General features: G+C 38.1%; 1 protein-coding gene across 1 annotated transcript in view; it reads left to right on the top strand.

The window, feature by feature from the left end:
* SLC35F1 (solute carrier family 35 member F1) overlaps positions 1-18,194 on the top strand; it is a 416,242-nt gene that overhangs the window by 313,932 nt on the left and 84,116 nt on the right. The window contains exon 3 of the mRNA XM_017541082.2: positions 12,940-13,067. Coding sequence (XP_017396571.1) covers positions 12,940-13,067 — 128 coding nt within the window. The remainder of the gene's footprint in view (positions 1-12,939; positions 13,068-18,194) is intronic.

Raw genomic sequence — 18,194 nt, 5'->3', positions numbered from 1 at the left:
TTATTGTCACTAGGTTGATATAATAGAAACTTTGTAACCCCACAAATACATTCTTCAATATTTTCAGTTGGAAATGCATGTGTGTGTGTGTGTGTGTGTGTGTGTGTGTGTGTATATATATACACATATATCTCCTAGAAGTATTGCATGCTATTATTGCATTGCTCATAAAATGCTGCTTTTCTACTGAACTTAATTTCAGAAAAATAATATAAATAAAAATGTTTCTGATTTGTTTTATTAAATGTGCCATGTAAACAAAAAGCGTGATTTTTATGGTGAATACTTTACAATAAAAAGCCAGGAGAGACCTTGGAAAAATAACCTCTTCCACATCCAATTTCATCTGAAAAATACTTTTCTCACAGGGCTGTTAATAACAAAGCTATCATTTACCAAGCATTTACTGCAAGCCAGACACTTTACATACACTTTTTCTTTCAATTAATCCTTATAGCAATTATTTTCAAGTAAGTGGTATTTGCCTCATTTTATAAATAGTAAACTTTCCCAAGGTGACACAGCCAGTTAAGTGGCAGAGTCAGTACTTTAACAGGTCTCTCTGACTCCATGCTCTTAACCTAGAGTATAGGGTGGTAATTACATGAGGGAATGAATGTATGGTGTCTCTGGCCCACTGCCTGAATGGTGTTCAATGGAAAAATAAATGTCAGGTAATAGAAGTGGCCTTGGTGGGTCTGTGCTTGGCATTTGGGATAGGAGATGGGAAGGCAGACAGGGAGAGGAGGCCAGCCAGCTTTCTGCTTTACCAGGCTTCTGGCCTGTTGACACTCCATCTTGCTAATTTCCCATGTTGGGTCTAACCTAGGTGTCCACCATGACAGATGCTCTCATGTCAGAGCTCAAGGTCAGCCCTCAAGAGTGCAGGCTGGCACCTTCTGTCATGTTGTCTCTTAAATCTACTCAGCAAGTGGCAGTAGTCCGGAGGCAAGTCCATCTTGGCGTCTTCCCCTTACATCGTGTGTCATTAGCTGCTACATGGCTCTTTGTTCAAAACAAAATTCACGAAACTGACAGATTCATCTGCTAATGTCGGGAGGCATCAGAGCCAATTACAGGAAACTTCCAAAAGGCAAATAGGGTCACTTTTCAAAAAATGGGATTGAGAAAAGGAAAATAGTCTTGTCATTATAAAGAACAAATACATTTTCCTCTCAGCAGGCTCACCCTAGGAAAATAAGGAAATTTATGTGAGTACATAGTTTCATTATGATTGCTTTGAATAATTTCAAACCAAAGCATCCACTCCCACATATAGCCAACCTATCATTAACCATTTTGAGCTAGTGAGCAGTACTTTCCATTGTAAGTGAATATTCATGATGACAAAAATTTAGGTGTAAAGCGCAAAATTTTGGCACTCATTCAACATAGCAAATAATCACATACATTGTTTTAAATCACCAGAAAGGAAATTAGTTGACTGTTTTACTGTTTTGGTTTGGTTTTGAGACAGGGTCTGGCTCTGCCACCCAAGCTGGAATGCAGTGACATGATCTCAGCTCACTGCAACCTCTGCCTCCCAGGCTGACAGCATCCTCCCACCTGAGCCTCCTGAGTATCTGGGACGATAGGCACACTCATTTATTTCTTACAAACACTCAAGGAAGGAGGTCCACCTTGTAACACTGATGTATAGATGAGGAAAATCAAGGCTTAAAGTGACTACATTGATTTCTAGGTATTATTTTATGTTATTAGTAGCTGTTGTAAATGAGATTGCTCTCTGTTGGTGTATATAAATGCTACTTATGTTTGTATGTAGATTTTGTATCTTGCAACTTTACTGAATTTGCTTATCAATTCTAAAGTTTTTTAGTGGAGTCTTCAGGTTTATCTAAATATAAGATTATATCATCTATGTACAAAGCTAATTTGACTTTTTCCCTTCTAATTTGGATGCCTTTTATCTCTTTATCATGCCTAATTGCTCTGGCCCAGACTTCCAGTATTATTAAAGAAGTAGTAGTAAAAGGGAGCATTCTGAAAGAGCTATACCAGGAAAAATATAAAACACTGATGAAAGAAATTGAAGAGGACACACAAAAAATGAAAGGATATTCCATGCACATGGGTTGGAAGAATTAACATTGTAAAATAACAATATCACCCAAAACAAATTACAGGCTCAATGGAATCGCTATCAAAATACCAATGAGATTCTTCACAGAGATAAAGGAAAAACCATAAAATGTATGTGAAACTACAAAAGACCCAGGTATCTAAAGCAAGCCTAAGCAAAGAGAACAAAGCTAGAGGCTTTACACTACCTGACTCCAAAATACACTACAAAGCTGTGGCAATTAAATTGGCATGGTACTGGCATAAAAACAGACACATAGACCAATGAAACACATTAAAGAACTCAGATATGAACCTATGTATTTATGGTCAACTAATTTTTTAACAAAGGTGCCAAGATCATACAATGGGGAACGGGAAGTCTCTTCAGTAAATGATCCTGGGAAAACTAGTTAACCATATGCAGAAGAGGGAGTCTAGATTCCTAGCTCTCATAAATAGATTGAAGATTTAATTCTAATACCTGAAACTATGAAAGCACTAGAAGAAAACTTTGGAGAAATGTTCTAGGACATTTCTCTAGGCAAAAGTTTTTTGTGTGTAAGACCTCAAATGCACAGATAACAAAAGCAAAAGTGAACAAATGGGGTCATATCAAGTTAAAAACCTTCTGCACAGCAAAGGAACACCATCAACAAAGTGAAGAGACAACCCACAAATGGGAAAAAATATTTGAAAACTATCCATCTGATAAGACATTAATAACCAGAATATATAAAGAGTTATGCATAAACAACTAGCAAAAAGCCAAATAATTTTATTTTAAAATGGGCAAAATATCTAAAAAGGCATTTCTCAAAAGAAGGAATAAATGGCCAACAAGTATATTAAAAAATACTCAACACCACTAATCATCAGAGAAATCCAAATCAAAACTACAGTCTCACCCCAGTTATAATGACTTTTTGTCAAAAAGACAGGAATGATATGCTGGTGAGCATATGAAGAAAGGCAAATCCTTGTACATTGTTGGTGGGAATGTGAATTAGTATAGCCACACTGTGGAAAACAGATGGAGATTCCTCAAAAAGCTAAAAATATAACTAACCATATGATTCAGAAATTCCACTATCAAGTTTATATTCCAAAAGATAGGAAATCAATTTATCAAAGAATTATCTGCATTTTCATGTTTATTGCAGCAATATTCACAATAACCAAAATATGGAATCGACCTAAGTGTCCATCAACTGATGAATGGATAAAGAGACTGTGATACACACACACACACACACACGCACAATGGAATGCTTTTCAGCCACAACAGGATGGATGGAACTGGAGGTCATTATGTTAAGTAAAATAAGCCAAGCACAGAAAGACAAATATTTTATGTTATCACTCATATATGGAAGTTAAAACTGTGGATCTCATGAAGATAGAGAGTAGACTGGTGGTTACCAGAGGCTGGGAAGAGTAGAGCAGAGTGGTGGGGGGTAAAGAGAGGTTAATTAACAGGCACAAATATATACTTAAGACTTGTTGTTTGATAGCTCAGTATAATTAACTATAATTAACATTAATCAACTGTACATTTTAAAATAGCTAGAAGAGAATAATTCATATATTCCTAGCATAAAGAAAAGATAAATATTTTAAATGATAGTTATCCCAGTTACCCTAATTTCATTATAGGAATGTATCAAATTACCAAATTCACCTTCAAAATATCTACATCTAATATGTATCAATCATTAAGTAAATGAAAAGTGACTAAGTTGCATGACATTGTGTACCCTGTGCGTGGAATAGCTGGGTGAGAACCCCCTGCTGAATGGCTCCACTGCCCTCCCTCATGGTGCACTGCCAGTGGGAGGATGTGGCTGCCATCATGCTCAACTGCACAGGACACTAGTCTTGGTTTCTCCGAGAAGGCTGCTTTCTGGAGCCTAGCAACATGCAGCCCTGGGGGAGAGGCCCAACCTGGCAGACTCACTGTTCAAATCAAAAGGAAGGAACTCCTGGGACTACTTTTCAGAACAAGAACCTGCATGTATAGAAAGCTGCAACAGGTGAAGCAAAATGGCCCTCAAGGGGAGTTGCTCAAAAACAGGCATCAATTGGACAGGAGTTTGGGGTATGAATATGTACTTAGTTTAAATGGACTACATTTTAAGAGGCTGACAGTATTTATGAAGAAAGGTGTCTGTTAAACTAGAAATATGGGACAAAAGTGTTGGTTTGTGTTTTATCTGTTCTGCCTGCAATGATATCCATGCATTTATGGATTTTTCCCTAATACTCAACTTAAGGTAAAAAATACCAGAACCTTTGCAATGATGATTCATTTTAGTTCCGTTTAGATATTTTTCCAAATCCATGTTAGGCATTTCTTGGAAAAAAAAAAGATGATTGAGCCGATTTTGAAGGTCTTACATTGGGTAATTAATTTGTCTCAATCACTATGCTAGGCAGTATAGGATAGGCAAAAAAAAAAAAAAAAAAAGAAGAAGAAGAAGAAGAAGAATGAAAAGGGCTGAAGAACTGGGAAGGGGTGGCAGAGAATTTGAGAAGGCTTCATGAAAGAGGTAACATTTAGACTGGGTCTTTAAGGATGAGTAGGAGCTTTAATGAGTTGGGTGAAAGGGGAACAAAATGAGAATGAACACAAAGTTTCTTCTCCTCTTGGCTTTCTTTCCACCCTTCTGTGTGGTTTCCTGTTTGAAGTCTTGCACATAGTGTCCATCATGTGTGGTATCACTAATAGTAGGAAGATCGAGGTTCAGAGCCATTAACCCAATTCCTAGGTGACATGCAATAAGACGCAGCCTGTGGCTAAACTCAGGCCTGTTTGTTACAAAGCCAAAATATCAAAGGGCTGCCTTTTATACTTTTCTTAATCTCACTCTCTGGATCTAATAATAAAAATAGATGAAAGAATATAAGATAAAATTTGTTTATCTTTTTTGTATTTCTTTCACTCAGGTTCACATTATGAAGTGCAACTGATTGCAGTCCTTCTCATGAACAATTGACATTTTCTTTTTTTATAATTGGGACATTAATTTTGGTCACTTTTCATACGAAAGAGAGTCATTTTAAACTCTAAATCCTAATACTATATTTTAGCTTTTAAAAGTAAGTAATTATATGTCCATCATAAGTCATACTTCTTTTCAAATTCACTGATAAATACTTAAACAGGCTGGGTATGGTGGCTCATACCTGTAATCCAAGCACTTGGGGAGGCAGAAGTGGGCAGATCACTTGAGCCCAGGAGTTTGAGATCAACCTGGGCAATATGGTGAAATCCCAATTCTACAGAAATTAGTCAGCTATGCTGACATGCACCTGTAGTCCCAGCTACTTGGGAGGCTGAGGTGGGAACATTGCTTGATTCTGAGAGGGCAAGGCTTCAGTGAACGAGGATCACACCACTGCACTCTAGCCTGGACGGCAGAATGAGACCCTGTCTCAAAAACAAAACACACAAAAAATATTTAAATGTTCCCTTTTGGAGCTCTGGTAAAAGAGATGATATTATGGCATCACATTTTGAGCCAAAAAGGTGTTTATTCAAACAAGGATCTTGCCCCCTATGCAGGAGCATCACTTTTGCTGCAGACTCCGAAATGTGTGCTGAGTTTTGTTCTTGCATAAAAACACCATGAAGGATCATACCACCCATGAAATCCCTTAATGAAAATGCAGTTCCCAAAAGGATGCAGCTTCTTGTCCCCTTAGCTGAATTCATCTAGGGTGCTGTCTTGCAGTACTTTTATTATATACTCAGACTACCACTGAGGTGAACAAGAATACTATGAATCAAGGCTCTTCTGTTTTCCAGTCATTGGTGTAAATGTGGACCATGTTTCAGCCCTTGGACAAAAATTTTCATTCATTCAACATTTATTAACCACCACCACCCTCACCCCACCCATGCGTAACCATTGTTGCTATGTCTGAGGCCTCAGCACGTAGTCAAGCATATGACGATTATTCTTGTAATGAGAATTTTTAAGCCAAAAAAATTAATTTAAAGCCTTATTTCACATTTCACAAGAAAAATTCTGTCATAGACTTATATCAGACAGGGAGACATCAAATCCCTGATACTGAACTGATGGTGATGAGACACATTCTGATCTCTAAGCTGATTCACAGCGGAGGACTGGCAGCTCTTGAGGAGCACCATGCATATACTGGCATTCCCGTATGATAGGCAGCCCTGGGGTTGGCAGTGAGGTGCCCTGCAAGTGAGTTTGGACCAGGAAGTCAGGAAAGATCCCTTAACGAGAAATGCATGACTTATGAGGATAATGCAATAATTTTTAACCAGTAAGGCAAAAAAAATTGCAATACTAATGAATATGAAACCTTGTGCCAAATTCTCATGAGTTCAAATACTGGTTTATTTATGTGATCTTGTGCAAGTTACTTAACTCTTATAAGTATCACTCTTGCCATCTGTAAATAGAGTTAGTAGTAGTATCTAATATATATAGGGTTATAATGAGGATAAGGCAGCATTTGTGAAGCAAGTGGACACTGTCTGATACATAGTATTGAGTCTGGGTTGCAGGATGCTGGGGAGGCTCAGCTCCCTGACAGGATGTATTCTTCCAGGCGCTTGGACCCTCACTCACCCAAGAACGGGGGAAAGAACCCCACCGTGCATGGTGAACTGTAAATATTGGACCGCAAAGAGTTTTGCAGAAAGTGATTTATTTAGGCGGAGAGAGAGAAAAAGGAGAAAGAAAAGAAGCTCCCACAATGTCGTGGAAAGGGATCCAGAAATGCAGTCCGCCCAGATGTGGGAGAAGGGGACTTTTAACCTGGAAGGTATTCCCACTCCATTCAAGTTTTCTGTCCTGTGAAAGGAGTTCCTTTAAACTTCTGCTGCAGTGATTGATCTTTGATTTCTGACATCTGATTTGTTGTTTGGCCCAGAGTCCTCCCATAGCTTCTCCCTGGCTTTCTAGACAAAGAAAGCTCACCTGGACAGCCTGTCTTTCTGTGCATGATAGTTAAACAAAGACCTCTAAGCTCCCAGATGGAGAAGTGGGTTGGGGTATGGCGCTGGAAAGTTCTTGCCTTTGAAACCACACCCCATTGTGGACCGGGGAAGTGAATACATTCCCTCAGTATCATCCTAAGTGTTTGTTTAACAAATTATAAAACACATTTGGTTAGTCATCCTGCAGATGCTTAGCAAAGTTAGACATGAATCACATGGCCAAGATCATCAGTACTTTCCCTCTTTATTCTCAATCACTGAAGTTGTTGTAATGCTATCTTACTACAAATTACAATGACTTTCATTATGTTTTACACATTTCTTATACTCTACAGTCCTTTAAAGAGAGAGTGAAAACAAAACTGTTTATCAATTATAAAGATCCATGTGTATAAAGATACACACATTGGCTAGGTGCTGTGGCTCACGCCTGTAATCCTAGCATTTTGGGAGGCCGAGGCAGGCAAATCAAGTAGTCAAGAGATCGAGACCATCCTGGCCAACATGGTGAAACCTCATCTCTAGTAAAAATACAAAAATTAGCTAGGTGCGGTGGTATGTGCTTGTAGTCCCAGCTACTTAGGAGGCTGAGGCAGAATCATCGCTTGAATCTGGGAGGCAGAGTTTGCAGTGAGCCGAGATTGTGCCACTGCTCTCCAGCCTGGTGACAGAGGGAGACTCTGTCTAAAAAAAAAAAAAAAAAAAAAAAAAAAGATATACATGTCCTTTACTGCATTGTTTGAAAAATTAGAAACAATATCAGTGAATTCAAGATTGAATACATTGTGTCATACTCATAAAATATAATAGACACCATTTAAAATAAATGAATTAGCTCTTCATGAAACAACAAGGATGCGTTTCTGAAACAATGATAAACATGAAGAAACCTAGAGGAATGTGTATAGCATTTACAGTAAACCATCACACAAAATTTAAAAACACATGAAAGAAAGTCATATAATATTTTGCATACATGCACACATAGAAATGTGAACAAAAACAGGAGCCTATAGGATATGCAACAAAATCAGGATGATGAGGCTGGTGTGGTGGCTCATGCCTGAAAATCCCAGCATTTTAGGATGCCCAGGTAGGTGGATCCCTTGAGCCCAGGAGTTGAAGACCAGCCTGGGCAACATGACCAAACCCGATTTCTACAAAGAAATACAAAACTTCACTGGGTTTGCTACTCAGGAGGCTCATGGCTTGAGCCCGGGAGTTCAAGGCTGCAGTGAGCCATGAGCATGCCACTGCACTCCAGTCTGGGAGACAGAGCGAGACCCTGTCTGAAACAAGCAAACAAACAACACCCGCCTCAAAAAAATAAAAATAAAAATAAAATAATATCAAGACTATTATTTGAGGAAGGAGGTATGGAAATGGAATCTGGCAGGGACAGAGAGGGGGCTTTGATTTCATCTGTAAAATTTTATTTCTCAAAAAATAAAGATCTGAGAAAAACACAGCAAACTGTTAACATTTATTAAATGTTAAATATTAAATCAAGGAGGAGGCTACATTATTACATTATTCTCTAATCTTTTTATATTTGGACATATTGATAATAAAAATAGTAAACAGAATGCACTTAATTGCCAAAGCATGATTCAAAAGTTTCCACCCATGGATTTTATTACTTCTCCCAGTTAATTTTTTAAAAAGTTTGGGTGGATTTCAAAACATTGCATATTGCCAGCTATACTGGTGTTTCTTATAGCTGGCCCTATTTCATGGGGTTGGGTAATGCTGGCACAGGGACTCTAAGGAATGTATTTTCATTATTCTAGAAAGAGTTTTAATGGTCTATTGTAGATCAGCATTAGTGGGAGTCATGTAGATAAATCCCGAAGCAGGCTTTTCAACAGCTGCATTTTTTGCTCAGCCAAGAATAAAAAAGCCTTCCTCTTGCCCTCCTAGATAATTCTGCTAAGCAAGCATGTTGTATATTTTCAGGTACTTCAAATGAAACAATATGGAAGCATTTATTTAGGGTGTTTTGCATTGCAAACTTCAGCATAATGGCAAGGCAACTAATCTTTCCTCTGAATCTCTGTAATGAATAACACTTTGAATATGTTATTGATTGGGGAACAAACAGCACCATAGCCCATTTTCTCAGTGCTGTGTATTGAGACACAGCTGGTGTGCTCTGAGTTTGGCAATTCTGTGTTCACTATATAAATTAACCGGGACAAGGGTCTGTGACTTTAGAATTGCAGTGAGAAGGTTAAATATGCCATTGACCTTTTTATGTCCAAGATACAGTGTATTATGTGTAAAATGTTCACCAAATTAATTTTGTCAGACGTTGTCTACATTCTAACTAAAAAACAATTCTCATTGGCGGAAACAGGAATGTCTGTAATAGGTGTATTTTAAGTGCCTCAATTGCAATGGCATTTAACATTGCTGAGATTATTAAACGTGATATTTATTTATGCATTTATATTATTTATTGACAGCCTGTCAAGCACTGCTGGATCTAGAAATAAAGTGATGACCAAGACAATTCTGCTCTCTCCAAATTGTTAATAATTTAATGTTTAATAGAGTCAAGAAAGTAGGTAATTATAAGACAGAAGAATAAGTGCTATGTGTAAATAAAGGGTGTTGAGGGAGCCCACAGCAGGGAAATCCAGCCCAGTCTAGGGTGATAAGAGTATCAAGGAAGGCTTCCTGGTAGAAGTCTGTATGCTGAGACTTCATTTGGAGACTGAAGGAAGAATAGTCCAAGCAGAGGAAACAGCACATGGAAAGGCCCAGAGACAAGAGAAAGTGTACTTTGGGCCAAATGTTCAGGTCATTTCTTTGATATGAAGAGCCTTCACCACTCTGTGGCTGTGTCTCTGAGATTCTTAGCTCAAGTCACCCAAATTATAAAACACATTTGGTTAGTCATCCTGCAGATGCTTAGCAAAGTTAGACATGAATCACATGGCCAAGATCATCAGTACTTTCCCTCTTTATTCTCAATCACTGAAGTTGTTGTAATGCTATCTTACTACAAATTACAATGACTTTCATTATGTTTTACACATTTCTTATACTCTACAGTCCTTTAAAGAGAGAGTGAAAACAAAACTGTTTATCAATTATAAAGATCCATGTGTATAAAGATACACACATTGGCTAGGTGCTGTGAGAATGGCCACTGAACATTAATCATCAAAAAGTCCTAGGTTTGATCCTCAGCGCAATGCACAGGCCCCACCAAAGACCAGTTAAGTCAGAATCTCTAGGGGCTGGTCCCAGGCATTAGGACCCTTTTTTTTTTTTTTTTTTAAGACAGAGTCTCACTCTGTCACCACCCTGGAGTGCAATGGCATGATCTCAGCTCACTGTAACCTCTGCTTCCCCGATTCAAACGATTCTCCTGCGTCAGCCCCCTAAGTAGCTGGACTATAGGCACGTGCCACCACGCCCAGCTAATTTTTATATTTTTAGTAGAAATGGGTTTCACCCTGTTGGCCAGGATGGTCTTGATCTCTTGACCTAATGATCTGCCCACCTTAGCCTCTCAGAATGCCAGATTACAGGCGTGAGACACCATGCCTGGCCAGGACTTTATAAAAGCTCTCCAGATGATGTGAATATGCAGTCAGGTTGAGAATCACCGATTGACAAGACAAATCCTAACAGATGTGTTGATTGTCAAACATGTAAGGCAAGTCAGAGAGGCAGAAGAGCTGTTCAAAGACTGCCAAAATGATCTGGAAGTGATGAACTGACCTTAGGGATTATAGCTACCAGCCTTCTCATGTGTAAAACCATGAAAAGAGTGACTTATATTCTAGCACTGGTTCTTGACATATTCAGACAGCATTTCACAGGTTTTTTTTTCAATTCATTAATTCATTCTCTCCAAAACACCTATCTAACCCTTCCTATATGTCAGTATCCTAGATGCTGTGGATAAGTATATGAGTAAGACATTAACTCTATATTTGGAAAAAAAGCACCCAGTCTAGTGAAGAGTGAGTAATCACAATCCTATGAAAGGATTAATCAGAGATGGCTATGCATTGCCCAGTTGGGGAATGGGGTCAGCCAGAAGACCAGAGAAGGGCTACATTTTGAAGAATGAATAGGAGTTTGCAAGATGGGGAGTGCAGTTCATGGAGACAGAAAGACTTTGCGCATGCTTGAAAGCTTGAAGGCTGTGAGAAGCGTGGCTTGAAAAAAGAGGGCTGGAAAATTGAGTTGACCACCAAAGATCAAGAGACTGTTCTCTCCTATTGCCAACTGGCTACAACTTATGCTTTGACAGTCTCTCTGTAGCTGAAAGCTTTGTGCTCACAAGTCTCCATAGGGTTGGAAAGACAACCTCTTATCATGGTCATTGGAATACCGCTAATAGCAGAAATCAGGAGCTCAAAGTTCTGAGAGTGGTCCAAAGACAGCTGAGGATATAGTGTTCTGCTGAGGCTTTGAGGACCAGCTGAAGCACATCTCTAGTACTAAAGGTGTGTGTCACTGGGTAGGCAGTCTCTAAGATGGCCTCCAAAGATCTCTGCCTCTTGGTATTCACTCCATTATGAAATTCTCTCCCCTTGAATGTGGACTGGACTTATTGACCCTTTACTAAGCATAGAGTAGGATAGAAGTGTCACTTTTGAGATTAGGTTATAAAACCTAATCTTCCATCTTTGGTGTTCTGTGTGTGTGTGTGTGTGTGTGTATGTGTGTGTGTGTGTGTCTGTCGCTCTCTCTCTCTCTCCCTCTCTCTGTCTCTCTCGTTGTTCATCCTGAGATAAACCAAATGCCATGTTTTGAAGCAGTACTGTGCAAAGGTCCTTGGGGTAAGGGACCAAAGCCCACCAACAGCCATGTGAGTGAGCTTGGAAGCAGGTCCCTCCCCAGTCATTCCTTCAGATGACACTGCATTCCTGGTTGACAACTGGCTGCAACTTACTGGGAGACCTTGAGTTGGAGACACTCAGTTAAGCTCTAACCTGGTTCTTGAGGGACAAAAACTGAGATATAATCAATATTTCTTGTTTTAAACAAGAAACATTGTTTCTCTGTCTCTGGATACTTTGTTACAAAGCCATAAATAGGATATACAGTCACCATTCACTGAGTTTCTATACATCTACATCCTCTGTGAAGACCCCACAGGTTGGTTACAGAGAGTTCTATTGTTCCTGATCATGATTGCCCTGCCCTGAGAAATAAGGTTTATCTCAGGCCTGAAATATATGTAAAAAGAAGAATGAAACACTGAGATTCAAAGTCTGTTCTGATGCTACCAGTTTAAAATGCAAGATGTTGAAGATTATAGTTGTTGGCAGTATTAAATGTGTTGTCAAATGGCATTCTTTTTTCATCTGAGAATGATGCCCCACTTCCTCTCTCTTCCCATCACCCACACAGCACCAGAGTGCATGCAACATTCAAAGCTGATCAGGAACTCAGGATAGCATCTCGGAGTCTTACTGCTGATCTTCTGCCAAGCACAAGCCTTTTCCTATTTGGTTCTTTTTCTTTTTATCTATTTTATCACAATCCTGAAATTTAGGATGATTTAGAATGTGTGTGTTTATTCAGCCTTTCTGGTATACCTTTCCTTTTATTTTCATATGATATAATTATTTTACCCTTCATTTGTTCACACACAAAAGATGTTTTGCATGGTAAGCTAATAACCTCCCCAGTCTTACTCTGGCATAGAAACTAACTTGAAAACCCAAAAACTACAGTAAAGATAATTTGATAAATAAAAACGTGCATATTTGATATGTTGATTTATTTGTTAACATATTTGGTAAACTTAAGGCTAAAAATACATAATGCTGCAACATATTAGAATCCTTCTAAATGAACAATTTATTCTGTGTCAAGAACCTAACCCATTTCTTCTTAACATTGTAACACAGGAGAAGAAAACCTCCTGGCAATTTTACGACGAAGATGGTGGAAGTACATGATTTTGGGACTCATAGACCTGGAAGCAAATTATCTGGTGGTCAAGGCTTACCAGTATACAACTCTGACCAGTATCCAGGTACCAATGGTTCTTCTTCATTTCTCAGCTCCCTCTATCCAGATGTAGTTTATTTTCAATTTAGTCCTTAAGAATCTATATGCTAGTCTATAAATTTCACAACAAGAGGGAAACTGGTTGTATAAAAATTAACTTGAACTTTATTTATATGTCTTACAACTTTTAAAATTTAAGTGTAATTGGACATCTTTTTTTCTCTTTGCTTTGAATATATTGCAATTACTATTGACAATGTGGAAAAATAATTTGTGGTTTTGAATGTTGTCAACTAATCTTATGTTAGTGGGAGAATTATTAATGAGTATAAAAACAAATCAATTTTAATCACAACATAACTTTTTGGAATGCTAATAGACTTTTATTAAATAATCAAACTGCCTAATAATCTTTTGTTTTACCAATTTTTAATGTATAGAATTAGCAACCTGAAGGGACAGGATTTTTCCCAAAAGCACAAGGATTACATTCTTAAAATGTGTTAATCATGAAGATAGCTACTGTGTTCCTCTCTCCCTTCTTCCCTCTCCCTCTCTCACACACATGAACACACACACACACACACACACACACACACAAAATTGCAAGTTTACCTTAACTTTTTACAATTTTCGACAGACATATACATTCCTCATTATACTGTAAATGGTAAACTTAACTATTTTTGTTTCATCCTCACTTCTCTTTATATGGCAGTATTATTAATTTCATACCATTGCAAAGCTCTAGGATAAAATGCAAAACAAAACATCTCATACTGTTCTCATACTGGATTTAGTTTAGCTTTGAGACTCCCTGCCATCTTGTTGATTTGCATGCAAACAACAAAAGCAAAAATGGAGAAACAAATAAGCAGCAAAGCACTTGAAAAAATTTAGATGAAATAGAGTGGGTGGGAAACTACCTAAGCCCAACTTCCATATGCACTTTGTGTTCCAAGAGATTTTGTGGGATGAGATTCCTAGTGAAGGTGCATATTAAAGAAAACAGAGAACTGCTAAGGAAACCTGAGCCTGCGTGGTCCCTTTAATCCTTAGTATCCTGTGACTTTCAGACTGATGTTGGAAGAGATACAAGGCAATAGCCAGATGCCCCTTGAGACTCCAGGAGTGTATCCTGCCTCTTGGCACTTGCTTTTTTAAAAATTTCCTTGTATGAAATCCTGTCTCTCCCTTTTAGAACTTTCTTTTCTCTAACTTTTAGAACTCCGCTCTCCCTAAAGTTGGCTTTGCTTTCTTATTTCTACTTGTTTGTTTTCATTCTTTCCAAGATGAAACAGAGACTCTCAAAATGCCCCATGCACAATATATAACATTTCTATTGGTTAAAAAAAAGTATTTGGGGCTATTCACACTCTCTATTCTCTATACATTGTCAATTCTGTTAGGATAATTTTAAGGATCTTGAAAGCAAGCACTATGACTTTTTTAAATTAATGTATAAATCTACCTGGTACAGCATAATGTATACAGCATAATGTATAAATTAGCATTTAGACATAAACACACCAAATATAAATATGATTAACCCATAACCTAGGACTCACTCAGTTACATTTTCTTTATTTTGCTTAAGACCTCATGAATTCTAAGAAAACACACATACACAAGATGGTTGCAAATTCCAGAGGAATAATTTCAGTGCATCTGTCTCTCTCTCTTTTTCTCTCTCTGTCACTCTCTCTTTTTTTTTTTTCTTTTTTTTGTCTCACTTTGTCACTCAGGCTGGAGTGCAGTGGCAGAAACATGCCTCACTGTTGCCTCAACTTCCTGGGCTCAAGCGATCCTCTGGCCTCAGCCCCCACAAGTAGCTGGGACTACAGGTGTGCACAGCCATGCCTGGCTAATTTTTGTAGTTTTTCTAGAGATGGGGTTTCCCCATATTGCCCAGGCTGGTCTCAAACTCCTGGGTTCAAGAGATCCACCCAATTCAGCATCCTAAAGTGCTGGGATTACAGGTATGAGCCACATGCCCAGCCCATATCTCTTCTTTAACAGCGATAGTTATGATGCCCTTCATATTCACATCTCCATACAATAAAGCTTTAAAATGGAAAAACCTTTTAGATATGTCATAATTGCACCAATAATTTAGTATGCTGTGTACAAATGAAATGAGTTTCATAAAATTGGTGAATTTATCAGAAGTTTAATTTTGAAAACTTATGTATATTTTTTATGATAAATACTAATACACTGAAAAATACTATGAGAATAAAAATTATTGTCAGTGTTCTATTTATGTAAATCAACATTAATTATTTGGTGCAATCTGAAGTTGTCACTAGAAAAAAACAATTATTTGTTTCTTTCTTTCCACCTCCCCTTCTCTCTTTCTCATCTTTAATTACAAATGGTATAAGAGTATTTCCCACTACTGATGTTCCATAAACACCTATGTTTCTCTCTCTTAAACACAGACACACACACCACACACACACACACACACACACTTTGCTACTTTTTTTAATTAATACCTTGCTCAAGCTGTTTCTATTACTTGGAATATCCTTTTTGCCTCTCCATCCTCTACCTGTTGAAGTCCCATGTATGTCAAGGTCCTCTGCACCTTAGGATGCTTTCAAATTATAAGTAAGGGAAATTCCAACAGAAACTGTCTTCTGAAATAAGGAAATGTAAGCTAGGCAGACAGTTGTGCACCTCTGTAGTCTCAGCTGCCCAGCTACTGGAGAGGTTGAGGCTGCAGGATTGTTTGAGGCCAGGAATTCAAGGCTGTCCTGGTTAATATAGCAAGATCCCATCCCTAAAAAATAATAATAATAATAATAATAAATAAGGGAATTTATTGATTCTCATAACTGAACATCTAGAGAAAGGATAATCTTCAGGATAGTTGGCCAAATGTCTTAATAATGTCATCAAGGGCTCAGTTTTTGTTTTTTCCATACTTCCCCTCTACTGTCCCTTCTGCTAGATTTAACTTAAAGCAGGCTTCTCTTATGGTCATAAGATGGTTTTTGTCACAAATTGGAGATACATATCCTTCTTCTTTCATGTCCAGTGAGAGACAGTGAAGATGCTTGCCCACAACCATTGAATAAAAGGCTAGCGCTGTATTCCGATTGGGCCACACTAATGGCCAAGGGGAATGCTGTGAGTTAATTGGCTTAGACCCGGAGTATCTGAATCAATAGATGATGAGATTCTCTCACCGATTTAGCCAAATGTTTCTCAACAGAAGTACTCCTGGCATTTTGGGTGAACAGTACTCACTGATAGAGTCAGGGTGGGATTAACATCATCCAGCCACATATCTGTCACCTGTTAAGGGAAAGGTGAGGCAGATGGATGCAGGAGGAAGAACCACAATGTCTCTACACCTGGCCTAGCTCCCACCTCCCATCAACAAACCCCACAATGAGAACAGGTCTCTCTTTCTCTCAATTCTGTCTCCCGAGGAGCTCTGCTTTTTAGCTCTATTTTGCAGTCTTTTATCTGAGAAGGATGTTTGCATTCCCATCTACTGCACCAAACTGTGAGCTCTTTAGAGCAAGGATAATTTCTTGTTCACCTTTGAATCTCTAGTACCTAGTAGAAACCCCAGCACATAAATAAATGTTTAAAGAAGTTAATTTTATACATTGATTTCTAGTATTTTCGAGCATAGAAACTACCAGTGGGCCTTTATCTAAACGTAGAGGCCCCTAGAATGTTCACACAGGTAGGGTGGGGAAAGGGAGAGAGGAACATTGGCTTCATACCAAAACTGGACCCATTAGCCCAGAGTCAAAAATTATTAATGGACCTATGGGGAAAATGAGGAAGGACTTTCCTGTTTGGAATCATAGTTCCTTTTGTTTTTTCTGTTGAGCATTGATACATTACAAAAAATTGTTTCTTAAGTTCAGTGAGTTTTTTTCAAAAAAAATTTTTTTTTCAAGTGTGTTTTGCCCGTGAACAGTGACAATTTATTCTTAATAGCTGGTCTCCTGATCCTCAGGTATTTAATTCAAACCTATGTTCTACACCATCACTATATTAATCTTGCCATCTCTTTCAAATTAGCCATTTGACACCCTATTTAATGCAGTATTCTATGAAAAAGTTTGTTTTAATTCTGTAGTAAAAAAAAATAACTTCAGTGAAATACCAATTAGTCTTCACTATAACTTACTGAGCAAGGAACAGGGAAGTATAAAGTCAAGTTGAATCTAACAGTTCTAGAACCATTCTGCCACCTATAACAAATACATCTATTAAATAATAAGTGATCAGAACAGAAGGCATTTGCTCTGGGAGCCATGTCTATAGTGCTGTTTAGTAATTTAGTTCTGTTTATTCACTGCAGATTGGTGGAACTGACAAGAACCCACAACAATTTTCCTTTGTTTCTATAAATATTAATTGAACACATGATATGTGTTTTACTCATACTAATCAATAAAGAAGACACATTTATTTAGCATCTGAGAAATGCACCCATTACCGCAGGTGATTTAAAGAGAAATGAATCAGCCTTGCCCTACAGGAACTTATGAACTTATAAAGGGGATTAGAGGCAAGTTTAATGATAGTAACACCAAGTGGCAAGAGAGCAGACACCTAAGTGTTATGATTGTCAAAGGAGGCAGAGATGATGGTTGTATGAAAAGGCAAGACAGTGTCCATTCAGATGGGTCTATGAGATTGGATAAAATGTGGAGAGGATAAAATGTAGGTATTACTTTGCATGTGAAACAAACCTCATAACAGAAGCCTGAGGACCCAAAACTCAAGGAATATGATTGGAGAACAATTATTTTCATCTGATTCATACAGTCACTCCGAAAGTAATTACTGAATACTTTGTGTTCAAGACACTGTATTAGGTGGTGAATGCACTTGTGAGCAAAAATAAATACTGTACCTATTCTCACAGAGCTTCCAGTCAAGTGGGAAAGGCAGCTTTTAATCAAATAACCAAACGAATGAAGATATGATCAAGAATAAACATTCTGAAGGAAATCACAGTTCTATGGGAACATTTATCAAAGCAATCTGATCTAAACTGGAAGGTTGGGGAAGATTTTGTTGAAGAATTGATGGTGGAACAGAGTAGATTAGTTGGAAGGGAAAGAGATCCAGACTAAGCAGACAGCATGTTCAAGGCCCTGTGGTGGGATAGACCATG

This window comes from Cebus imitator, unplaced genomic scaffold (assembly GCF_001604975.1).
Source record: "Cebus imitator isolate Cc_AM_T3 unplaced genomic scaffold, Cebus_imitator-1.0 Scaffold130, whole genome shotgun sequence".
Classification (NCBI taxonomy): domain Eukaryota; kingdom Metazoa; phylum Chordata; class Mammalia; order Primates; family Cebidae; genus Cebus; species Cebus imitator.
This window is presented reverse-complemented; position numbering and strand designations above follow the sequence as displayed.